The sequence below is a fragment of the Lepisosteus platostomus genome, chromosome 9 (genome assembly GCF_059453375.1).
Source record: "Lepisosteus platostomus isolate fLepPlt1 chromosome 9, fLepPlt1.hap1, whole genome shotgun sequence".
NCBI classification, from domain to species: Eukaryota; Metazoa; Chordata; class Actinopteri; order Semionotiformes; family Lepisosteidae; genus Lepisosteus; species Lepisosteus platostomus.
This window is the reverse complement of record NC_142619.1, coordinates 24,742,602-24,754,967: the sequence shown is the minus strand read 5'-3', so window position 1 is coordinate 24,754,967 and position 12,366 is coordinate 24,742,602. Positions and strand designations below refer to the sequence as shown.

General features: G+C 36.4%; 2 protein-coding genes across 4 annotated transcripts in view; both read left to right on the top strand.

The window, feature by feature from the left end:
* The first annotated feature begins 1,041 nt into the window (after window positions 1-1,041).
* Window positions 1,042-4,651, top strand: rps16 (ribosomal protein S16). Its single transcript, XM_088647258.1, has 6 exons — window positions 1,042-1,145; window positions 1,232-1,283; window positions 2,158-2,259; window positions 2,725-2,821; window positions 3,775-3,822; window positions 4,459-4,651. The coding sequence occupies exons 2-6, from the start codon at window positions 1,236-1,238 to the stop codon at window positions 4,602-4,604; spliced, it is 441 nt and encodes a 146-aa protein (XP_088503384.1). The 5' UTR covers window positions 1,042-1,145; window positions 1,232-1,235; the 3' UTR covers window positions 4,605-4,651.
* A 2,583-nt stretch (window positions 4,652-7,234) lies between these two features.
* Window positions 7,235-12,366, top strand: part of otogl (otogelin-like) — a 77,321-nt gene continuing 72,189 nt past the window's right edge. The window contains exons 1-4 of one of the 3 annotated variants that reach the window (XM_088647256.1): window positions 7,235-7,678; window positions 10,044-10,133; window positions 11,052-11,094; window positions 11,994-12,042. In XM_088647256.1, the coding sequence (XP_088503382.1) occupies window positions 10,058-10,133; window positions 11,052-11,094; window positions 11,994-12,042 (168 nt within the window). In that variant the 5' untranslated portion in view covers window positions 7,235-7,678; window positions 10,044-10,057. Of the gene's footprint in view, window positions 7,679-9,644; window positions 10,134-11,051; window positions 11,095-11,993; window positions 12,043-12,366 lie in introns of those variants that run through there. The other 2 variants (XM_088647257.1, XM_088647255.1) reach the window with 2 other exon arrangements.

Here is a 12,366-nt window from a genome sequence, read left to right as displayed (position 1 = left end):
GCAGTCAGATAGCAAGAAAAGATTGTGCATAGCATTCATATGTTGTATATACAGTACAAAACTCATTTTTGATAAATTAATAACAAGGAAAAGGAACACACCTTCGTGAACACATCGCTCACCGGAAAAGTTGTGATAATACGTACAGTAGATGGTGCTTCTGAAACCCCTGCAATTAGATATACAGTACATTAAGTTACAGAGGGTTCATGGGCATCTGCAAAGTGGGAAACATTTCACTGTCCATGAACGAGGATTATTTAGTTACGAATTTTCTAAAAATACGTATTTTTCTCAGATCCTTGTACTGTACATACAGTAAAACATCTATGCACACTTTTCTACCAGTAATTCTTATTTTGAAGTTATTTAAATATATCTCCACCTAGTGGCAAATATGTTTTCGACTGCATTTTACATGCAATACTCGTATCTCCATTTATGGTACTGTTAGGTTGGTTTTCAGGTAAGGTAGAGTGCGTGATTACGGGTGATTTATGTTTCGAATACTTGATATAATAATGCCAAACCTGTTTTTTTAAATCTTATTTCAAATTGCTATTATTTGAAATAGGTTAGAATACTGCTACCCAGCGAGTAATTGGACAGCACACGAACACAACCATCATTTTCTCACTGCAAGTAGGACTAGACGTTTTAAACAGGCTAAAATGTTGCTTAGGTATAATGTCATCTGGGAATTTTAAAAGATGATTCAGTACACTTAAATTGAGTTTTCCAAGAATTCTATATTTCACTTTTAAAACATTGCATTACATTGTATGAACTCAAATGTTCGCAAAATTAACTGTGGAGGAGTGTAATATGTCTTATAGTGTTAAGTATATTGCTTCGGCTATTATACCACATTTTCATGAAAGCTTATACACAGACCTTTGCACCGTGTTGCCTTTTACAGTTCCATATTTTTATATTCTAAAAAATCTTAAGATTTAGATAACTTCGTCTGTTGTAACAAGGCACAACCTGAAAGGCAGATAAATCCCTTAACGGAAAAAGTCCACAAGTGTCGTACTAATGCCCCCCCTTGCCGTAAAGTAATACGGCAATGTCGCGCTGCAGCCCGTGATGTGTGGGGTGTGAAACCCGCTCGGTCTTTTCCTGCGACTCTGCATCATAACCTGGTATGGCCGATTGAGCGCTCTGTAAAAACATCCCGTTTCTGAGTCTAAATAAGTGAAAAATAACGTTTATGTGTTATTTCTTTTAGGAACATGCCGGCTAAAGGTCCCCTGCAGTCCGTCCAGGTTTTTGGACGTAAAGTGAGTGAAAAAATAGTTTATTCCTTACACGTGTGTAATGAGGATCTCTTCGCTAGGCACCCACACCGATTAAAAATTACTGTTATATTGTACATCAATTAAAAAATCTGCATATTTACTTTATATCAGCTCAAGTGGTATGTGTCGCCAACAACTTGAGCTACGTTATGTTGTTAGAAAACATAGTAATAACGTGAAGTTTGTCTGCGGCCTTGTCATGTTGTAACTAGAAGGGATCGGCTTCTGTGAGCAGCATTGTGTGGCAGATAGTTTACATTTCTGCCACAGTTTGATCCAAAGACGTTTTTTTTTAAAAAAAAAACAAAACATTGGGTTGTATTTTTTTTGTACCTCGGTAATCCGCCGAGTGTGAGCACAGAACCATTAGAAGTATATATCATCGTGGTAGCAAGTCTGGTCATCTACATCGTGTAACAGGTCTGGAATTCATTAGGATTCGGTATTTCATCTTTTGATTAATTCAGGTTTTCGATCTCTACGGTAATCAGAATCTATACCGAAGAGATTTGTAGAATTGGAACCGGATGTTTTAGGAAGGCATCTAATATCCCGTGGATGAGGAGGTTAAAAATTAGCAACCCTGATGTACTGTATCGCTTTTGGTGAAATAACTTAACGGCACATCGGTCACATTGTGGTCGTTTTGTGTAGCACATACCCGGGCCTATTTTGTACAACGTTACTCTATTTTCATTTTAAAGTGTTCTAGGAAGTAATAGGGTTTAAAACAATTACTCAAAATATTATACAATGTGGAAATTGACCCATTTAAATAGCATTTATATAATTCATTTATTAAATGTTTACTTTAGTTTGAAGTAAGTTGTAACGTTCCCCCCCCCCCCCCCAACAGAAAACAGCCACTGCTGTCGCTCACTGTAAGAGGGGTAATGGCCTCATCAAGGTGAATGGCAGACCTCTGGAAATGATCGAGCCAAGGACTCTCCAGTACAAGGTAAGAGTGTTGTTTTAGCACCAGCTGTATTTTGGCCCACTTACAGCTTGTATTGAAGCCTTGGATCATACTGCGTACACGCACCTGGCAGGGAGCTAGCTGTCAAATTTAGTTTCTTTTATCTATGTATGAAGCAGATTTTTATTCTCCCAGTGAACCTGGGCTCATGGGGCATCGTAGAGTAGTAATTCGTGCTCTGGGCCTGTAACTGTAAGGGAGATTGTTCCTGCTCCAGACATAGCTGTATCTTTTGAGCAAGATGCTTTGCTATAACTGCTCTTGTTAACTAAGATATAAAAATGGATACTAGCATTAATAGGAGTTAACCCTGAGTGTTAATTTTTCTCATGTGATTTAAAAAATTATTTTCTAAACATTAGTATTAGTAAATTGGTACTGGAATTACTTGTATTCAAGGTATGGTGAATCCATTGGCATTGTAATGTTAACTGTTTTTCTTTTCAGCTGTTGGAGCCAGTTCTTCTCCTGGGCAAGGAGCGCTTTGCTGGTGTTGATATCAGAGTTCGTGTGAAGGGTGGTGGTCATGTTGCACAGATCTATGGTAATGCAAGCTTGCTTTTTGTTCTTAAAAGTTCAGCATTGCTGTTTGCTTAATTCTGATACATTTGTAATATCACATCTAATTCAAGATGAACGGTGAACTAGCTAAACACCAGAAAATATATTGATTTAGATGTATTGTCTTATGCACTATTTTTTTATTAAGACGTACTTTGTGTTTTGCACTGTTACTTTGTTCCCCAAAGTTCTGTATTGGCAGTATAAATGACGTTTTATGGTTCTGTTACCCGATGCAGTTCAGTGACAATCATTAATGAGACCCTTTTCAGTATTAGCTGGGACTTGTAATTTTAAGGGTCAGGATCCAGTGTTGATTATTGCTGCTTCTGTAGTACCACAGGTTTAAAATGAAGTTACCTGCATGAACAGTAGATTGAATTTGTGGTGGTTGCTTGTCGATATTTGTTGACGCTATTCCTCCTTCATGTAGTCACTAAAGTGAAGTTTATGGAAGAGACCAGGATTCAGAAAGAGTACAACATAGTCCAGCCCACCAGAGATAAAAAATGGATCATGGTGGCTGCCTGTCAGACAAACATACATGACCACCATATAACAACATAACATCACTTTATTAGCCCTAGACAATTTCTTGCATTAGGAATGATCTTTTCGCATACCCCAGCTTGCTGTCCATGAGACACAGAGAGGGAGAGAAGCTTGGGGTCAGAGCGCAGGGTCAGCCATTGTATGGCGCCCCTGGAGCAGCTGGGGTTAAGGGCCTTGCTCAGGGGCCCAATGAGTAGGATTTCTCTGCCGGCCGCCGGATTTGAACCGGCAAACTTCCAGCCACAGGCGCAGATCCTTAGCTACTGTACATATACAGGCAGGAACTTCTAGTTTTTTATTGACTAGCCTTTTGATAAATGTATAGAATTCATGACACTGGATGATTTCATTTTGCTGAAGAATTATTTTCTTTTTCCTTCACAGCCATCCGTCAAGCCATATCCAAATCCCTGGTTGCGTACTACCAGAAGTGTAAGTTTTTCTGTTTTAGCACGGAGTTACCATTACATTCTTTGTAAGTTACAAACTAAAATTCACATTAAGTACATCCCAAGATTCTCAAAATGACCATGTAAAAAACTGCATGTTGGTCAGCAAACATTTGGTAGTTATTTGTATCAGGAAACTAATAGGTTCTTTTCTAAACGTTGCCCACCTAATTCCTTGAATTGGAGTACTTTTTCATTAATTTGGTGGCTTAGATGTTATTTTACTTTGTGCAGATCAGGAATTCTGAGAGAATGCTTTAAATATGGGATTACCCACTGATTTGCCTTTTGGGTTCTGAATTTGTGTTCACGGGCAGATTAATGACATATGTCTCAGTGTTGTCTTCGTCTCTCCTAGTGTTATATAGGGGGTCTAGTGATACTTTCCCATTAACTGGGATTTGGTTCTGAACCAGTGACTATACAAGCCAGTTTTCAATGTTGTGAGTTTTAAGATGTGTGGGGCTTCAGAAATGTTCTGGCTGAAAGGCGTTTCAATTAACGTTAAATTGATGAATGAGAGGACACTTTGTTTAATGCACAGCATTTTGGATATCCCTTTGTGTCCCAGACCTTGAGGTGCCTGACATCTTGTCAACATGGTTCTCTTCTTTTGTAGATGTGGATGAGGCTTCAAAGAAGGAAATCAAGGACATCCTTATCCAGTATGACAGGACCCTGCTAGTTGCTGATCCCCGTCGCTGCGAGTCCAAGAAGTTTGGTGGACCTGGTGCCCGTGCTCGCTACCAGAAGTCCTACCGTTAAACTTTGTGTGTACATTTTCATAAATCAATAAATCTGGATCCAAAACATCTTGCATTCTTTTTATGTAATATTTGTGTCTGTTTGTAATAAAAGAAAAGACCCTTAATTTTAATATTTCGGACTCAAACCAATTTCCTTTTCATTTAAATGCATTTATGAAGTGATTGTCAGTACTGAGGCACAGTGCATAGTATGAAAGTATTTTTGGAAAGAGTGGTGTGTTCAGCTAAATGTGTTCAATACTCATGATGGAAAATGTGTAGATGTTACTTTGATCAAGCAGTTGACCTGATAATGCTGGATGCATAACTAGTAATGGTTGACACCTTTTCAATTAGACTTTCTTAACAGCATGTTGTCAAAGTTAAAATTTGAATTTTAGTGATCCACAGTGTGACATTTTTATTACTGGAATGGTGTTGGGCAGCTTTTGTTTCCCTGGGGGCTCTAAGCAGTCTGAAGACTCAACAGCTTCCCCAAACCACTGATTGAAAATAATATGATTAGCTGGTGTCGTTTGCAGTAATATAAAGAGATTCCTCTGTCTTGGTTTTATAGGCCATGCTTGTTTTTCAACAGCATTTGATCGATTTCAGCAGTTTAGGTACAATGACTTTTTCACTACTGTATAGCTTGGATGAAGCTGAAGTTTAGTTTCTGGCAGCTAGTCAAAAGAAGTGTGGGTGTGAAGGCTCTTGTGCCAGAAACCATTTCATCATTGTTAGACAAATGTTCTTACTTTTAAGGCAGGGACGCCTTGCTAGTACTGCAGAACCCCAGTACAGTTAACCTTATTATCCTAATTCTTAAGTATTTTACTGATCAGTTAAGTGTGCAATTGATTCAGTGAAGAAAACTGGTCAAGAACTTGTCTGTTCTATTTTGTGTTGATGTTATTTGTAAATACTAAGCTATTAATCAGTAAAATAATTACAAATCCTTAGTCATTATTTAGAGGCTCCATATAGTGCCTCATAAGAGTGCACAGATTTTTTAGAATATTTCTTAATCAAAACCCAAATGCTCTAACTACATTAATGGGTAAAATGTAGGTGTGCAAAACCTGCAAATCAAAAATCAAAATACTGATCCAATGAATATTCTGTATCAGTGTTGCACGCTAGCATAGTGAGGCTTTTGCATCCCTGTCTGTTGTATCAATTGATTTCTTTGTGTTTAACTCCATGAAGAAATATGATTTTTTTTGCCAGTTGCTATAACAGTGAGTTTTTCAGAGTGACTGGGATATTGACTCATTTTCCACCCCTCTCAGCCATTGAACTTTGTAGCTATTTAATGTTAGCCTCACAGGTGCATCCCTTACCAGTTTCATCCTGACTTCTTTTGGAGGCACAGCTTGATCTAGGCAGTCCCTGGGTATCTTATAATTCTTAATGACTGACATCACCATGCTTAAAGTGAAAGTATCTGCAATTTTTTTATTACCCTTCTCCTGTTCTGTGCCTTTCTACAACTTTATCCCTAAGCTGCTTTGAAAGCTGCCTGGTCTTCATAGTTGAATCTTTGCTTGAGCTAACTGATGGTGATTACAGAGGTGTATTTATTTTGAAATCATGTGAACCACTATTACTGCACACTGAGGTTAATTCAGTCAGTCATGACCTGTCCATGTTAAGTGCATAGGAACTATTTTATTTTTTATAGCAAAGGCTAGTGAATACTTAACATTTTGTTTATTGATTTTTCTCCAGTTTAGCTGGCATTTAACTCCTTTTGCCCCTAGTAGCGTTCAGTGTGAGCAAGGTTTGCTCACAAATATTCACTTTTCAAAAAGTGGACACCTTATTAGTACTTCAATACAATAATACATATCACCCTGCAGCTCTCAACTGGCTACCTATTGAAGCTAGGCAGGGTTGACTCTGGTCAGTACCTGGATGGGAGACCTCCTGGGAAGCTATGGTTGCTGCTGGAAGTGGTGTTAGTGGGACCAGCAGGGGGCGCCCACCCTTCGGTCTGTGTGGGTCCTAATGCCCTGGTATAGTGGCGGGGACACTATACTGTAGTGGGTGCCGTCTTTCGTTAAACTGAGGTCCTGACTCTCAGTGGTCATTAAAGATCCACGGGCATTTCTTGGTAAGAGCAGGGGGTTATCCCGGTGTCTGGGCCATATCCCCCCTCCTCCATATTGTCTCCATGTATGATTGGCTTGCACTTGTCCTGCGATGTACTGGCGCCCCGTCCAGGGTGTACCCTGTCTTGCGCTTGTTGCTTGCCGGGTAGGCTCCGGCTTCCTGCGACACCGAGCTTTGCAAAATCAGGTTTGGAGACACCTGATCTAAAGTGTTTGCATTGTCCACGAAGTACAGTAGGTAGCCCGTCCCCAGGGAAGCTCTATAAGAAGCGCAGGCCCATTAACTACCACACTGCCTCCTTTCCTGACTCAGTATTAAAAACCCAAGTCAACATTTTTTTATAAAAATATAATCATACGAGATGCGTGGAATGTGAAAGACATTTTTCAGTGTTATTTAATTTTATTATATGTTAAATTTATCTTATTAATTGCCCTTTATTGAATTTGAATGTACGTCTAAGAATATAATGTTTACTTTCACGTTATATTCTAATGGATTTATGAAACACTAAATCAAGTATTTTGGTTACTTCTGACAATTGTGAGCTACAATATCTCGCATTTTTAACATAAATAAAAATAGAAGAAACAGAAATAAACGTAACGACTTGATAGGGATTGTGGGGTCTAAACAGAATTCCAGCTTGCTAGGAGCTATTTTTAAAAGCAGATTCAAAACATGTTGGAATTTCCATCTAGTTCGTGTATCATGTGTAACGTTCCTGTCTTCTGTGATTTTTTTCATAGTAGAATTAAATTGTGTGGTCATTTGGCAGTATTACGACATTGCCATATCAAATTTAGTTGTGTCACTTGAGTGAAGATAAAAATAACCACAGGTAAAATGTGCCTTCCATTGTTGTGACGTCGTACAGAACCCTTGTTATATTTGTCCTCAGACATTAATTAAGATACAGCAAAGTACCCTGCAATGGGCATTTCACAGAACCGAAAACCACGGCATCTTCTACATTCGGTAAGTGCTATATTTGACAACTGCTTCTTAAAAACACGTGTAGTTGGTGATAAAGTGTATTTTGGTTTCTGCTCTTATTGAATTCAGATTAATTTTATGCTCGTCAGTGAAAGAATCTAACTTTATCCTTAATGTTCCTGATAATATAATACCCAGACGTCCAAGACGAATATGTTCTGAGACACAAATGATTTGATCCTCAGACTCATGAGGGCAGTATTTCCAAAGCTTTGCTACCTGTTCATCAGAAACCTGAACCTTTGATTCGAATGCTAACAAATTCAACCTTAGTGTATTTTATTTAGATGTTTTTTTTCCATGCTTAAGTGTCTCTGTGTAAAATTTAAATATTTACAGCTACCAATGACATAATTAGTATATATAATATTGGTATTCTTAAACCCATCATTTTTTGGAAAGCGGTGTTCAACATGCACGTAAGAATATAACATTACTTAGTATATAAGGCGAATCTTATGTGTGGAAAAATACCCTTAAAGCTATCAATGAATTTGCACAATTAAGGCTAACTCAGGCATTGAATACATGTACAGTATTAAATTTTCATGTTTTACTTCCAAAACTATTCAAGCAGTTGCACAGCTTTTTGGAATACCGTTTTAAAATGTTTCCCATGGAGAAAATAGCTTCTGGGAATAAATTATAGATAAATGCTTTTTCTGAAGTTCCAAATTTAAGTTTTCATTTAATTTTGCATGGAGCAGTGATTATGATTCTGCAATCGGACTGGATAGTCGCGGCTTGCAATTCGGGCAGGACTGCTGTTGTAACTTTAAGCAAGAAATTTCACTCATAATTGTTACAGTGAAAATGCCCTGCTTAACAAATGAGCCTTCAGATTGTCATAGTTAAATTAGATTTTTTTTCCCCAGCTGACTTTCATGGTAAAAGGAAAACGATTAAACCTCATCAAAACATAAAATCCGAAAAACAGTTGGACTCACTGAGCCACTTCGTTGGTATGATAGGACTACATTAATGTCTTTAATGATTTTAAATATCACAATGACTAGGAATAAATAATGTACAACACTGCACCAAAAAAACCCCAAAAAACACTTGTGGTTCTTACATCTCCGCGTTTCAACTTAAAAATATTTTTAAAAGATCGTGGGTGTCTCCCTAAGTTCATGTTCTAAAATGTGTCCTTGTGATGTCCGTGATTTATTGTGAAAACGTCGATTGCAAAGCATAAAATGAGCCCCTTAAGCCGTACTGACAATACTTTTTATTTCTATTGATATCGAAGATTAATTTTAATTATTGAAAACAATTAAAATATTGTATCGATACTGTATTGAAATGTGAATTTAGCAATTATTCAAAATGTATTGATTATTTTTATCCACTCTTCTGTGCTTTTATGAATGCATCTCGTGTGACGTTTTCTACTTAATGAGATTGATCTCTGCCTGTTAAATTTATCACCACTGTTATGCTTTCTCGTTTTTATGAGAAGTTAAAGATTTAAGGTGATTTTAACAATAACAACATGACATTTTGATATTTTGAACAACAATATATAATTCAAGCCCTTAACTCACTACTTACATTAGACAGTAATTGGTTTGCCGTGTTCAGTTGCAAAGACAGTAGATCGTAACTCATTAAAAAAAAACTTCACCTTCGAGACAGGAGTTGCAGTGCTTTGTTGAAATTTTACATAAATGTACGGAAAGATATAATGTAATAAGTCCCAATTATATTAAAAAACTAATTTTTGTATTGCAATGTAAAAGTCTGCATATTTTGTATACTATTGTATACTATATAGCTCTCTCACGTTGTCTTTGCATACAACCTTGTGTCATGTATAAAACGACAAGAACAAAAGTGGAAAAGACTTTGACTTTCTTTTGCTGGGGTGTGACTTTTCACACATTATTAGGCATATATGTATTGGAATTAGTTCTTTTGTCCTTTGTCACTTAAAATGCACTTCTATATTCAGATATTTTACCTTTAAGACCAGGATTGGTCGTCTCATTCATAGTTTCATTGTGAAAAAAAGATTGCGTTTTCATTTAGCATGACGCAGCACAATTTTTCAGTTCACAAACACGTTATTTAACCACGAATGCAGCCTGCAAATAAGAACAGATAGACTTTACATGTGTTAAGTGAGGCAGTGTAACTAATCCACCCACAGGTAAACGAGTCACTATGCATTGCTAATGAGAGGGAGAAAAAGTTTTTCATGGAAGATTTGTCAAGTCCTCTGAAGACTGTCGGCGAAAGAGTCTCTGCTGCTGCAGAACAGCTAAACCTGGAACTGCACAACAAAATATTCTGATAAACGAATGTACTAAAATGCCCTCATAATTTTGATTGCTGGTTTCAATAGGACGCAGCCCTGAAATGAACATAAAGAGGAACTTAAAATTAATGATTCCTTGGATCGTAGTATTATTCTGCCAACTGCTTCTTTTTCAAGGTAAGGTATATTTTTTTTTAATTATTGTTCGTTTTCTAAACGTCTTCGCCTAATTGTTGCTTGACCGCATATACATTTGATTTTTGACTAATAAGATGTGAAAAATCCATTACAAGAACAGACGATTTTCATTTTTAATATTTAATTGTAAAGTGTTTTTTTGCCTCTCATTATACTCAAATACAATTTATTTTCTTTAGAAAACTAAGATTTGTAAGAACAAAACTACGCAATATGTTGTAGAATTGAAACTCAGTTTCAATAATTCAGTATAATAATTATTGATTATTATTAAGTTGATGCCTGATCTTTGATTTTATATCAATATCTTTGATATCAGTATTTAAGCATTATTTCACATAAATAAAATATTTCTGTAATTAAGTGGCAATTAGTTATAAGATTAAACTAACGCCGAAAAGTATTCATATTCAATACCATGGACACAAAGCCGTCTGCCGATTCAAATTGAATAATGAAATAAAATTAAAACAACTTTATTATAAAACAAACGTACAGTAATGCCTCCGTATTCTTATGTGTTCAGTATAAAACATTTTACATAAAGCAAAAAAATAAAAATATATGTATAATATTAAAATACTTACCATGCATTTGGCATTTCGTTCTGTATTCCTTTCTGACCCCCTTTGGTCGAAACAAGGCAGATTTAATACACTTGTATTTGTTTGTTGACACTGAATGACATGATTTATTGGTAGAACCTTGAATTGTCAAAGAAATTGCAAACAATGTTTTAAAATAAGTGCGTGTTAAGCTCTCAAGAGACTACATTTTAGTAACGGCAGGATTTTTTTTTCTTCATTTATTTATTGAAAACCATTCCTGTGTTTTAAGAAGTAAAGCACTGCTTCTTGTGCCATGGCTATTAATTTAGGCTGTCTCTATGTTAATCAGGATTTAACTGCCAGTCTACAGATCCAAAAAGTAGAACACAAAGGTAAGTTTATTTGAATTGAACATATTTCCATCATTTTGTACTCTTAATAGATTACCATATTTGTGCAACTTTACTGCATATTTCTTGTATCACATACAATAATTCTAAATGCTACATATGTTAATAAATAATTACTATTGTATAAATTGCAAGTATTATAAAAATATGTGCACTTACAAAAATGTAAGTTTATACCACTATTTAAAGAACCCCATGTACTATCAAAAACATAAATGAGTTGTTTTATAAACATAGTTTTCTTTACTACAGGAATGTGTTCATCCGTAAATTTGTAGAATGTGGGAAAAACTGATAAAGCATCAATTTTACAAAGTTTAAAGTTTGTCACTTGTGTTTTACTGTAAAACTGTTTATTAAGTTGTGGTACCACTTGTTGTATTGGCAAATTATTTGAAAGATAGTATGTTATTTAAACAACTCTGTAGAAGACACAATTCAGAAAAAAATGAATATTATGGAAAGTGGGAGTGGGAACTAATTTGCAGTTCAAGAGCTTTTTAATTAGAATATGACTGATAAAAGTTGTGTATCCTTCCAGGGGTAGGGAGTGTTTTTTAAATCAGCTATACAGTAGTCCCATTTTAGCCTCATCTGTGACTTATTTTATGAACAAATGTAACTGTCCAGACCCTGTTGATCGTAACATCTAGTTCACTGATTTGCTGTGGAACAACATTTTGAAGAGTTCATTGTGTGATCTCTGGTTCAGCTGGAAAATTCTTTTTAAATTTCTTCAGTATCTTTTGAAATCAAAGATCTTCTTAGAGAAGAGGCGGGCATATAGTATGTGTATGATCCATATTGCATGGTAGGTGCCTTAGGTTTCTTAAAAAGCCACCTTGCCCTCGATAATACAAGTTGCTTTTTGTTCCTTCCAGGAAAAAGTTTAATGCACTTCGGCAGAAACGAGATCTCTTCGGAGAAGGGGTAGGTATACCTAAGAGAAAGGAGAAAAAAGGGCACCAAAATATTGAAGCACACCTGATTTTACAAAGAGCTCTTTGTGTGCAGCATACAAATGGCCGAGCTGCTCAAAGGATGGTTCTTGCAGCCAGCTGCCTCATTGCCACTGGTTCCTGGTCAACAGGTGCCTACAGTCATGTTGATCAACTCTCAGATGACAGTTATAGTCTTCGCTCTTGAAAGCTTAAGATGAAGCCTTCCTGAATGGAATCCATGAGAAACGTCTGTGGTACTGCAGTGTTGTCTCCTAGTCATTCCTCCCTTCAGTGCAAAAAAAGACCTCCGTGC